Raw genomic sequence first — 13,459 nt, 5'->3', positions numbered from 1 at the left:
GAGGTTAGGCTCCATAACAGGAAGCTTGAAGTTTATTACTGAATGTTCAGTCATAGACTTTATATTAATATGGATGGATCAATAAAATATTACATCTGGATCAATGTATAGTATTCCCTTTATATCCGACAATCATATACACTACATATACAGTGTCAACAAAACTCACTACACATCTTGTCTAGTGTATATTGCATGCTGTCTCTCACTATCTGAAGTGTACACACTTGACTGCTGCTTTAATTATTTCATCAAGTCCAGAAGTAAAACATGGTCGCATTACTGTGTGAAACTGGAGGCGAGGAAATGGGACAGTGTGGCTAAGAGAAAAAGAAGTGAAAAGGGACATGACAGTCAGAGCCCTCAGACTTGGCCTGAGGGAGACTAGTCACCAAATGTTTAATAAGGGGAAAGTTAGAGTATTTGTGTGTGACGCTGAAGTTTGGCTGCTGTGTTTGTGTGGAGAGTGCGATATTGTGTACATCAGTTTAAATGAGCATTTCAACATATACAGGACAGAAATCACAGGTTAAAGCTCATAGTTGGCTTGCAACAACCCCAGGCTGCATTCTGGTTGGAAGGAAATGAGCTAACGCCGTTAGCTATGCCTTTCTCTGTGCCAAAGCAGCAAAGACCACAGTAGCATGTGTTAACTGAACTAAAACAATGGCAAAGCTCGGAAGGGATAGTATTTTAGAGCCAAGTTCATTAGTTGATGTCCAATTACTCTGTCATAAACTTTCAAATTGCATTTTCACTAAATCTAACAGCAGTGTAGTAATTGTGTGACTGGGAGATATATTGCATGGTGCACTTGCTTATCGTTTAGCATAAAGTCCAAAAATAACCTTTGCAGTTACACCAACTCACTTTCTACTCAGTTAACTGTACATTTTGTTTTGAGCTTCACATTTGTTAACTAGCACAATAATGCCGAATTACCATGAGCTATGTGTTTAGCAACTTAGCAAATAATTACTGACAACTTTTAGTCAAGATAACAGCTATATATGTATATAACTGGTCATAAAGTGGGAATGAAAAAAAGGATGGCGGCACTGGATGAAAATCTCAGAAGTGCAATTAATGACGTGTGCCACATTTCATGGGGATCCAGTATTAGTTCATTCATCCAACACTGTACTGTAGCTACGGACTGTTGAAGTTAAACCTTGAAATAGTTTTCACTCAGCTATGGTTCTGAAGATCATTTGAAATAAAGTATGGCACATTTTGTCTTCATTACAGTTAACCAAGAGGATAAAAAGGACGTGCAATCTGCTTTGTGCTTGCTAAGCTGATTCAATCTGAAAGCCACCAGAAACACCCATTGTAAATTATTCTTGTACATTACAGACCAGACTACCTACCATTAAAGCTATTTTGATTAAACCACACTGGACTGTTTAAAGTAATAATTCATTCTTCATCTCCAAGCCTCAATTTGATCTCCTGGTACCTATTGTAGGTACAATAAAATAATCTATTGTTCTTCTTTTGGGAATCTACGGTGTTTGATTTAATCTTTGCTGATCTATAAAGACAAACCTGTGGCATGTTATCTAGAACCAACAATGTAGGCCACATCTCAGCAAAATCTACAGGCTGAAATAACTCAATATAATTATTTGAAGTACCTGTAGTTTGTTTAGAATTTTCCATAAATATGGCAAACATTCACTTAAAAGTTGCAACTATCAAAAACTATTTCTCCAATGTTTTTGGCTTCTTATTATACTTTTTTGCTACGCACTTAAACATGCAAAGTGTTAAAGGCTGACAGACTGTAATATAAACTCACTTTTGTTCAGAAATGTTACTTTTGCTAATTCCTGCACAACTTTGATCACATGATCTGATGAGTAATACATGGTTTTCAAATATTGAGTTCTTGCATTCTTAATGAAAAAAGTACCAAATAAATTAAAGTTCAAAGTGCAAAGAGAGAGAAAAAAAGAAAAGAAAAAACTGTCAAATCGTTAAACTGTCCCCAGACTGTTTTGCCTTTAGCCACTAAACCTTTAAAAAATAGACAACTGCTGCTACTCTCCACAAAAATTAAATGTCATTGAAAGGTGTTTGTATTGATGTCTACATTACAGGAACAAAAGGTTTCACAAACTTCAATAACAGAGTGGCAAAACTACAGTTTAACAAAAGAAGATGTAAAAAAAAAAATAGAAATAAAAAATAAAAGGCATGTTTGTTTTCCACAACAAAAAAAACATGTAAAACCTGAAGTACCAGATAACCCTGTACAAATCAAAGTCAAGGACATCATGATGTTCATTTAAAACACCTGCCATTGGATATGGCTTGGAGGAATGTGTCACGATATTTTTGGTGAAGCTTTTGATTTGAGAGGACTGGTGAGAGTCACACTTCTGAGTCCACAGTAAGGTTGATCTCTACACATCAGTGCAGCACAACACACACGGCGAACAAGCAGATAATCTTCATCTGTCTTTATCAAAGCTCAAGAGGTCAGACCTTTCATTTAAAGAAAGTGTTGGCCCCTGAAAGCGCATGGTCTTGTGGCTGTCCTAAAGCAACACATTTTTTTTTTTTTTTTAAAGGCCTCAAAAACACCCTGTTGAAGGACAACGAGCTCAAGAAGGATTTCAGCCTTAAAAAAAGCCTTAAAAAAACAAAAAAAAACATGCACATACTAAAACATGAAACCTTTCCCTTTTTCAGCAGCCTGAATGGACACTTTCTACCATCAACAGATTTCTATAGCCATCATAGAGAAAAGTAGTTAGAATACCAATTTAAACAGATGACAGTTTACATGGCAGTGTGTGTGTGATAGGGGTATCAGACAGACAGGCAGCCAGTGCATTGAAAGAAGGAAGGTGGGAGAGGACACCCCAATCTTTTCTTTGTCAAAATGTTAACATTAAGCTCACTTTTGTTTGTCCCCCCAGCCCTCCATCACTAACCAGCACTAGTAGTCAGTAGTAAAATTCAAATATAATTAAACATCAACGTAGATTACCTATACATAGTACCACCACTTTTCACCCCTCACAGTGGACAACACAGGAAAGAAAGAGAAAAGGCTACTATGACATTGAGGAAAAATGACAACATAAATACAGGAAGCTTTGCTAGAGTCAAAGCTGGCATTTAACCCAGCATGCCATTCAGTTTGTGCACCACAATCCCACATTCAATATCTGGCTGGACAGGAGTATGTAACACACTGAACAGAATGTGCAATATCCAAAAGAGCATATTCGACTTAGAATAAAACCTTTCCTATGTTCACTTACAAAAATTGGAAAAAACAGGGTAATGGAATTTTGAGGCTTAAGTGAAGTAAAAGCAGCAGTAAACAACTACCATGAGACCAAAAGAGTCTCAGTTTTACATTAAGATGTCATAGTGCAGCTTTAAATCATCATCAGAAGACTTGCTAATTTAGCAAATGTCCTTCTCCAGACTGCCAAAGTGGCAAACTAACTGCAAGAGGACATAAATACACGGATACACACACACTCATATTGAACAGACTTCATTTAGAAGGAAGTATTATGGTCCCTGAAAGCATATGTCCCACCAAGAGATTATCTCCAGGCCACACACATGCACAGACATCTCTTAGAGTTCGGTAATCTCTGATATTTATAAAAAATTACTGAGGTTTGCCCCAAGAGTGTGTGCATATGTGTGTGTTTTCTGCTCGCTAAACAGGGAGTGGATTGGATGGGATGAGGATTTCAGAGACTAAACCAATAAACTGCATCTGTCTGTGCTTGAGAAAAGGTGTGTGTGTGTGTATATGAGTTTTATGAGAGAGCTGTCTGCTTACACAGGATCTAGACAGCGACTGTTACGTCACTTGAACCTGCTGACACACACCCATCACCCATGCAACCTTAACCGGAATTTGAATCAAGGCTAAAAGTCGTAGGCTTTATTCTGACAAATGACGCAGCAAAATATGGCCAAACGGGTGTGTCTCTGTGTCAGGGTATGGTACAAATGGATTATCAGATGGGAAGGAAAAAGAAAACTCAACCTACCAATTTAAAATTGAAAGAAAAAAAAGATAAGGTTGCAGCACCACTTACTGGTCAGCTGCTTTTATTACAGCTAAAACTCAAGATTTCAAACCTTTCTGAAAAAGATTAAGATCAGAGTATTACTTCTCCACTCTTTTCTTTCATTTCTACTACTTTTCTCACCTGGATAGTTTTCACTAGCAAGAGTGGAAAACATGTTTTTTTTTTTGTTTTGTTTTTTTTAAGATCAGTTGCAGCACATATCTTTAAATTGTGTTTTAAATAGTGTCTCATCTTTCTCAGTGACAGAAAGCCATCATTAAGCAACTACATATGTGGCCACAAACATATATCCGGCTTTTTTGGTGACCATCTCCATTCAACAATGAAGCCAACAGAATGTGTGTTAGATACCATGAGCTATTTTCTAGCCGCTCACCCCTCTAAACACTTCTAAGCTTTCCAAAAAAGTTGTAAATTGGTTAAAGCAGATACATTAAAAAAAAAAGCTTTAGCAACAATTGTTTTACCGTAAAGCAGCAAAACTGCAGCAAAGCTTAACGGCCACAGACAAATGGAAATGATGCAAAGAGTAAAGATAGGAGAGATTAAAAGCAAGAAAAAAATATAACGTAAAAAAAATAATAAATGTTTGATTATGAATCTTATGAAATATTCCAACAAATGCAACAACAAATGGCATAATAAAAAATAATACAGCTCTCTAGACAAAGACAAAACAGTCTGTAATAATAAAAAAAAAACAAGAATAAAATTAGTATATAATCTTTATCATTACTATCCCAGATCACTATAGACCCCTGTTGAATGTATCTTTTTACAAGTAATAAGTCTAACTGAGTGAAATCTCAGCCTCTGACAGGACAGGTGTGTTGGATGATGACGTCGAATCAGCCAGCGAGGCAAGGCTATTGTCCATGCTCCTGTTCCAGGGGCTCCGATTGGGTGTTGATGGGAGAGAGGGTGTGGAGCAATTAGAGGCCGGACCCGAGCAGGGGCTGCTGTGATTGGACAGAGATGAGAACAGGGCATCTTTTCGCAGACCTTTGTTTTGGAGCTCCAAATGAAGGTACTGGCAGATTTCCTCAGGTAGTCGCCGCTGCTCCTCCTCCAGTTCTTTCTCCAACTGAGACTGAAGCTGGACCAGAAAACACAGCTAAAATGAGGAAACTTGCTTTCTTAGAAACAGTAAGATAAAAAAAAACTGTTTGTTAACTTTGAGGCCAGTATGAGTTCTTAAGAAGTGACCACAAACGCCTCTTAATAACCGTTTATAGCTTTGTGTATGAAGGCCGATTCATCAAGAAAACTGCCTTGGTTTATGAGTCAGCAGAGATTTGCCAACACTGAGAACTGCAACATCCCCAATCATCTAACTAATTTCAGGTTAATGAATGTGTGGCATTCTGGATGTTACAGAAACGTCACTCGACCTGCTGATGACCTGTTTGTTGCTCAGCTGACAGCCATATGCAGGAGTGATGGGACGCATAAACTGAAGCCACCTGCTGATTTGAAGTGGACATAGTAAAAGCTACAGTACATAAAGGCATACAGGTGGCACTATTGAGCATTCGAATCCCTGAGAAATTAACAGTTTTTCCAGACATTTGGCCTGAAAGTTGAAGTGCCCCACAAAGTTTTTTTATCCAGCCAACCCTCGTATAAAGAGATCTAATACCAAGTGGTCACTCAAGGACCGTGCAGGCATAGATTTTAATGACAGGTGGGAAGACAGGCGACATGCTGATATCAGCTCTGAACAGAGCCGTATAGGAACACAGAGCTTTTAGAAAGGTCTCTGACACAGCCTAGTAGAGTGGTACGTTTTGTTGACTTTGTGTGGCAGAATGGACTCCCTGAGCCTGTGTTTTGCTGCTCACCAGCGGAAACTCTTCGTCTATGTGTTGCAGCACCTCCCGCTGCCTCAGCACGAGCTTCTCCTGCCTCCTGGTCTGTGCCTCCTCCAGCTGATGGGCAGAGAGAAGAGACAAGAGTCAAAGGTTTAAGGAGAAAGCATCTATAGATGAAGAAGGAGCAAAAGAAAAGAAAATGAAGATAATGTTTGAGGGTAGTGGAGTAGAGATGATTACAAAAGCTGAAAAGAGCACTGTGAAAATGAAAATGGTGGAACTCTTTAGGACTCTGGGTGATAAAGGGTGTGGGTAGGCCCTTACCCTGCGGATTAAGGTGACAGAATCTTGAATATGTTTCCTGTTGATCTCATTCAGTTCCCTGGAGAACGTAAAGAAGAACAGTTTAAAAGAAAAAATGTGGATAAGTGTAAGGCCTGACAGCCTAAATACACAACAATCACCTCATTGTTTGCTTAGAGGCACAAATAAAGATAGAAAAAGGAAACAAGTTTATTACGATTCAGCCTTGTCTTTGTCTCTGTTCTTGGCTTCACTGATGCTGTTTTGTCGTTTCCTGTCCAGGATCTTCTGGAGCTCCTTCTTCTCCCTTCACACAGTTGAGCATCAATATTACATCCAAAAGAATGCAATTAACAAGTTTTGAAGAGAAAACTAAGACTTAGCAATACCATATCAGGGACTAAAAGCAGAAAGTAAAAGCAGCAGGGGCTAAATATCTATGGTCTTAACACACTGCGCATGGTCCAATAACTGCACTTACTTCTCACATGTCTCCCTTAGCTTCTTCAGCTGAGATGCTTGACATTCGTGGGCCATCTCCTTTAACTTTTGGAAGGCCTAAAAACACATCCCAGCAGAAGATAACCCGTCAGCAAAATACTGTGCAGACACACTGAAGTGCCACAGAGTTTCTTAGATTGCACTTTGTGTTTTAAGATCTGAGTGAGTCTATATTTAAAAAAGGAGCCCCCGACTAATAAGACTTAAAGGCCATAATATGCTCCAATTAGTTTATCGCATGTTACCAACATCCAACCTTACTTTTTGTGCACAATACATTAGTTTGGTGAGGATGTAAAATGGTAACTTTTACTGGTCAGCAGGAGAGACATCGATTCAAAAGCAAGTTTTTACAGCTTTTCTTAAAAAAAGCGGAGCAAATACAGCTTCTGTGTTGTTGTTACATCATCTGCTGTCAGGAAAGAGATCCCGAGTGTTGCTTATCACATGATATCTGCCATGATGTTATTATATCTGGCTGGCTTTGATGTACCATCTGGGAACAGAAGCATCGACATTTACAAAAGTTAAACAAACAGTTTAGCTCTTAATATTGTGTCATGACACTTTTATTCTCTCTTTAATCTGACTTAGTGTGCCCCTACCCCTTTATCCTGATGTATAGTGCAGACTGGGGCTCATCTTACATTACTACTATGCGTAATGCATAGCGACATAAACAACACTGGTGAGCTAAGTTAAAGGTTATTTTCTTATACTTTAGAAACAAAGACACCTTTAGTCTTTTAAATACTCCATCAATATAATCAAAGCTAATGTTAATCTAATAAGCCATGCAAGTCATTAGTCAGGCTTCCATTAAAAACTCATGGGTCAGTTGTCACCTCTTGCAGATGAGTTTGTTGCTTCTCTCTTTCCAGCAGGTGCAGCTTTTGCCGAAGCTTTAGGAGTTCCTGCATCTGCCACTCCTGCAGCTGTACCGTTTGCTTCTCAAGTTCCTGATCCAATGCAGTCAACTCCCCCTGCACCGGTTCCGGCGGCTCACTGAGGTACACATGAAGTCAGGTTCAATCAGCTGCCACCCATACAAAGAAGTTCAACAGGGAGCTTCTCTCTGCAATTTGCGACCACTCCTTCTCAGGGTTTCTGTCTTTCATCTTTACCTTCATTTTAAATCCATCCATATATGTGGCTTTTTTTAGATTTGGAATTTCTTTCAACCTTACATTATTTTTATTCTTACATTAGACCTGACCAACATGTGCGTGGAACTTTACTCGCTTGGAGGTGTACCGAAGAGACAAACCAAGGTGGATAAAATTGCCTGCTTTCAAGCCCCTCTGTCCATTAATCTATACTTACTTTTTCTTAATGCTGCGTTTGAGGTGTTTCTCGATCTGACTGCGTCTCCTCTGGGTGTCAGACTGAAGTTGACTGGTGCGGCTCTTCTGCTCCTTACTCAGATTCCACACCTACACATGCAAAAAACACTAATAGTTTTGTAGCACGTGTGCAAAATGAAATCATGTTTATGTATCTTGAGCAGCAGAGTTTTCACAAACAGTTTCTGGATTTAACCCAACACGAGGAGTGTAAAATGAAATACAGATGGAATAAATTTGTGTGTTTCTGTTTTGCACTTACCTTCTTAAGGTGTTTCTTATGCAGCTCTTTGAGTTCTTTGTTCTGTTTCTTAACAAATTTCAAATAATTCTTCTGCTGCTTCAGTTCCTCCACAGAATGCACGAGGATTTCTAAAAGATTGACAGAGAAAGACAGAGAAATTAAAACCTTGCAGAGAACTGCCCAGTCCAACTTATGGAAGGGACTTACAGGTATTTTTTTTCATGCAGCTCAATGCAACAAAATGATCGCATCGATTTTCAGTATGGAAATGAATGCGTTGCGATGACCTCACCTGACAGGACAGTGGCTATGAGGTCCTCCTTCTGAGTTTGTGCTGCACACAAGCACACGCACGCACACAGGAGAAGCGCACACACAGGACATGTGAGATGGGTGACGGACAAACGGAGCATGCACAGACAGCAAAATAATGTGTGCTCATGTCTATGTAATGACAGAGATATGGGCTTCAATGTAAGTTCACCGCATGAGCTTGTGTTCAAAAGGATAACACTTTTTTAAAAAATGACTGAAACGAGATGCGTAACTAAAATCTCCTCCGGATTACTCCGAGGCTTGGTGCTTTAATTCACAAAACGTTGGTATTTTGCATGTATTTCCCAACACGGCCGAAGAAAGTTCATGAGAAGAAAAAAAAACAAAAAAAAACTGTCTTACCAAATGCCCTTTACACACATTACATTTGTGTATTCCCAATTACCCTTTGTATGAGGATGAGACATAAGAATATGTGCTGATAAGCTGAATGTTTGTGTTTGATCGATTGTGGATGTACCAACCTGGAGTAGGCAACTTGATGACATCATTGAATTCATCTGTAGGGCACGTGATAAGCTGCTTTACGGGGGAGGGGAGTTGATCCGCTGGAATGACTTCAGATTCTTTGATCTCGCCTTCTCTGAGCTGGCTGGTGCCAAGCTGACCAAAAGTAACATTCACACTTCATGAATTAATAGGGACTAAACGTGGTACTGATAAAAGAAACAAAGGGGATGTCTTCCTTGTCACTCAAATGCTCCAATCCCCCTGCAAAATGTCAAGATTTTATTTTCTTTTAATTATTTTCAGTGGCACATGGATGTGTCTCACCTCGCTGTTGTCCACAATGAGATCAGCCAGCTGTCTCTCTCTCTTAGCCCACTGACTGATGTGCTTGATGGGGTTGGTCAGGGCCTCTGCGTAGTCTGAGCGTACAGAAAGATGCCTTAGTGTTGTGGATATATCAACAGAAAGGCTGACACCACCTTTAATGCGGGATAGTGCCGTCTATTGTGCTGTGTACGGAGGCTCAGAGGAGGAGGCTCAGAGGAGACCGAGCCTTTTCCGCTGCCGGTCCTAAACTGTGGAACGACCTCCCATTTCACATAAGACAAGCCCCTTCACCGTCCATTTTTAAAACTCGTCTTAAAACCCATTTTTATTCCCTGGCTTTTAACCCAGCATGAGACTCTGTTTCTGTTATTGTTTCATTGTTTTAATATTGTAATTGTTTATTATTGTTTTTATATTGTTCTTACGTTTTATGCCTTATATTTCATGTTCTTACTCATGTACAGCACTTTGTTTCAGCCACGGCTTTTTTAAAGGGCTTTATAAATTAAGTTGAGTTGAGTGTACATGCATGACAAGACTGCTGACTTCATATTTACCCCTGTCAACATGAGTGGCATCGTTGCATTTTAAACAAGAAAATAAGTGCATTTCAAACCCATGTTGCACTGGTGAGTAGGTGAGCAGTGAAGGCTAATTTCGTTAGTCCTAACTTTTGAGACAAATTATATGCTAAGCTGAAAAGTAATTACCTTATAGGTGAAGTCACCATGAAATCAAATTTGGGTTAGCTGTCTTGTACCTTACACCATGATTACAGTAGTATGGCCCAACAATGACAGAAAGGAGGGCATGTGCAACCAGTCGTATGGTTAAAGGGTCAGGCTGTGTGGTGCACGGCGGTAAATCTGGTGCTCTTACCCTGGTGTTCATTTGGGATGTAGTCCTGAGCTTCAATGTAAACCAGAAGGGAGGGCAGCATAAGTGGCTGGTTGAGCTCATTCTTCAGGTTGATGTAGTGGTAGCCTTGAAGGAAGGACCAAACATGTAAATAGCTGTCTCATGGCCATCGGCAAAAGGTAGACCATGAGTTATGTTTTCACTGAGCGACAAAAGACTTTGCTTCCATAAAGTGACTTCTTGTTGAAAGAGAGTGTTTTGGGTGTGAGTGTGTTTTTACCAGGTCTAATAGCCGACACAGGTAGAATTCGGTGTCCAATAAACTTGCCGTTTTCCTCAGACACAGCTATTCTCAGGGAGGCGAGTGTAGGGAGGACAATCTGGATGAGAAGGGAGAGAAGTTTAAAGAGGATGTGAGATAGAGATGAAAGGGAAACCGAGATTTCAGACATCTGAATTTCAGCCTGGTCTTCAAGTTACCTTATTGAAGACAAACATTTCATCATCCCATACAGGATCCAGTGAGTTCCCATTGGATGTTTTGGTTTTGTACTTTCTCTTTGTATCCGTCGGAAGTCCAAAGACGTCCACCTCTACGTACACACCCACCTTTTTATCAGTCAGAAACTGACCTGAGATCACCTAGTGGAAGTAGAAAAATGCATCGTTATCATAGAAACTCACAAAACCTGCATATCTCAGACAATTACAAACCAAGAACTCTTTTGTTCATTTTTACCTTTATTTTGACTGTATTGGCGACTATTCCATCAACAATGTTTTCTGTAAAAGGGTCAAAGTGTTTGTCCGTCCTTCTCATGAACTCTGGTTTCAGCAGGTAGCCACTGCGGCCGTTGTATTCAAACACCCCCATGTTCACCTGCATAGGAAGGTCTGAGAGATGGCAGAAGGGTGACAAAATTGGGAATGGGAAGATAAAGACTTTTGAGTGTTGAAAGCTACAGAGGCTTTTTATATAAACTATTTCACGGTATCTACTAAGATCAGAAACAAGATAGACACTATTTACTCTTTATTTCCGACAACAGGTCTCACAATATGAATAAGTAGAGGAAAATACAGAGAAGTGTAGGACAATTAGGACATAAATCCGACCTTTAATAAATATAAAACGCTGTTACTGTCATCTGGACTTAGGAAGCGTATCTCTTTACTTGCAGTCACATAAAAGTGCTTACCAAGAGTCTGAAAGTTGAGCGCCACCATCTGGCAACCGACGTTCCAGAAGAGCTGAGGCAAGTAGTTGGAGCTGTCGACCCTTGTTCCCTTGGGGTAAATTCGGCTCAGCTGGTTCTTATTGTACCTGAAAGAGCACTGTTAGGGACTCCCAACCTTTACACATAAAGGGCGGCGCACATGTGCGGCAGGGAATCTTTACATGCTAAAAGCTGCACAAGACCAAAATCTGTTGGTGATGTTAGGTAGAGTGGAAGATAAAGACCTCCTTATAAGACGTGCAGTATTTGTTGTGATGACCATTTGTGTTACTGAGTAGGAAGAGAAGACTGATACCACTCTCATGTCTGTATATAGATACAGTAAACTTAGTTTAGATTAAGACCCAAAGAAAGGATAAAGTTGGTCCTCAGATTTTATTGTTCTTCTTTTTATTGTAATTCAATGTTTGCCTAATCCCACCAACAGATAACTGCAAATGGATACACAAATTATGTGAGGCACAGAACGATATTTTTGGTAAAATGAGCTTTCTGGTAGTCCGAGCGCAAATTTAAACCATCGCCTGATGCCGAACTAGCTTAAAATCTATCTCCATTTAAAGGCTATCTGGATATCTGCTTGGCAGTCAAGACATACTGGCTTACAGATCAGCACAAAACCATAAATAATACTTTTTACAAGCCCAACTTCTCAAGGGATGAGAAGCCTTTAAGGATACTCAACAAACTCGACCGGAAAGCTCTTCAGGGTGTCCATGCCTTTGGTTTCCACAAATGACGACATCTCAAAGAACTTCCTCTTCTCTGGAGGATGGAAAGAGAGAAGAAACAGAGACAGCAAGTCAAATTGGACGGATACAGTTACAGACATCTGTCAAAATCATCTACCATGTGTATAACAAGAATGACGATTATCTGTTAAGCCAGAACACGTTAGCTATATTCGAATTGTTCATTTATTCTCTGTTGAGAATGTGAAGGAGTTGAAACACCATGTTTTACTCCCTCCTGCTCTGGGGCTGTATTTTGCATGCACAGCCTCTGAATTCTGACTTAAAAACTGTGTTTTTACACCCAAACTATAAGAGCAGCCTCTGAAATAAAACCTCAGTCCAGTTCTACTCTCCATAACCAACAGCTAAATATATCCATCCACTACAAGCTGAAAAACATTTCTAATGAGATGCACAGAAGCTGTACACTACATTGATAAAACAAAGACCATCTTGCACTGTGGCCAGGAGCAGACAGGGCATGCTAAAGCCAGCAGAAATGTTCATTACTCGTAATGTTCTTACCCACTGAGAATGCCTGGTAAGCATAATACTCGTCAGACATTTAAACAGGGAGAAGGCTCGTCTCTTTTTCTGCCCGAGATGCAGGACTTAAGATATTATGAGTAAGATATGAAGAACCAGATTTAAAAGGCAAAACCGTAATCATGTAATGTAGCTCACTTTTAAATATTAGCATTCAAGCTAAAACAGTTTGTCCACTGTGGCTCTAAAAACAATTGTTTACCAACAGTTGTTGTTTTTAGATATCTTCCTATGTTTTGGGGGTAGAGTTCATTTATGAATTGCGTACTTTTTGCTGAATTCAGTGCTTGTGTAGATTAGATACAGTGTGATTTTAAGAAAAATAACACACAAGTACGCAGAGATTTCTGTAAAAGTTTTATGTCAGTGTTGTGGAGACCGATGGTAATTTAACACGTTCTCAACCAAAAACAGCAAATGTTCGTCCATCACCTCAGATTTGGCAACGCTGCAATCAACTAGTGTCAGAAATGCATCAGCAGCAGTCTGCTCCTACGACTCCAATGAGGCCTCTACATAGTGAACAATACAAAGTGAAGTGGGCAAGTAAACCAGTGGACAACCTGAGCACAGCCTAAATGCCTGCCTGATGACTCAGAGGCCTGCCTGCTTCACCTCACACATACGCACAGAGTTTCAGTCTTACAAATTAAAGCATTTTTCAGTTTTCATCTACCTCCTCATCACGAACATACACA

General features: G+C 39.8%; 1 protein-coding gene across 1 annotated transcript in view; it reads right to left on the bottom strand.

Annotated features, from left to right (window-relative positions):
* plcb3 (phospholipase C, beta 3 (phosphatidylinositol-specific)) overlaps positions 1–13,459 on the bottom strand; it is a 60,930-nt gene continuing 47,471 nt past the window's right edge. Inside the window, exons 18-34 of the mRNA XM_075451424.1 lie at positions 12,162–12,246; positions 11,443–11,567; positions 10,983–11,137; positions 10,724–10,885; positions 10,524–10,623; positions 10,265–10,369; positions 9,383–9,477; positions 9,073–9,211; positions 8,565–8,606; positions 8,291–8,400; positions 8,009–8,118; positions 7,531–7,690; positions 6,666–6,742; positions 6,402–6,491; positions 6,206–6,263; positions 5,912–5,998; positions 1–5,166 (exon numbers count right to left, since the gene is read on the bottom strand). Of these exons, the coding sequence (XP_075307539.1) occupies positions 4,861–5,166; positions 5,912–5,998; positions 6,206–6,263; positions 6,402–6,491; positions 6,666–6,742; positions 7,531–7,690; positions 8,009–8,118; positions 8,291–8,400; positions 8,565–8,606; positions 9,073–9,211; positions 9,383–9,477; positions 10,265–10,369; positions 10,524–10,623; positions 10,724–10,885; positions 10,983–11,137; positions 11,443–11,567; positions 12,162–12,246 (2,006 nt within the window). The 3' untranslated portion in view covers positions 1–4,860. The remainder of the gene's footprint in view (positions 5,167–5,911; positions 5,999–6,205; positions 6,264–6,401; positions 6,492–6,665; positions 6,743–7,530; positions 7,691–8,008; positions 8,119–8,290; positions 8,401–8,564; positions 8,607–9,072; positions 9,212–9,382; positions 9,478–10,264; positions 10,370–10,523; positions 10,624–10,723; positions 10,886–10,982; positions 11,138–11,442; positions 11,568–12,161; positions 12,247–13,459) is intronic.

Source organism: Odontesthes bonariensis, chromosome 19 (assembly GCF_027942865.1).
Source record: "Odontesthes bonariensis isolate fOdoBon6 chromosome 19, fOdoBon6.hap1, whole genome shotgun sequence".
Classification (NCBI taxonomy): Eukaryota; Metazoa; Chordata; class Actinopteri; order Atheriniformes; family Atherinopsidae; genus Odontesthes; species Odontesthes bonariensis.
This window is presented reverse-complemented; position numbering and strand designations above follow the sequence as displayed.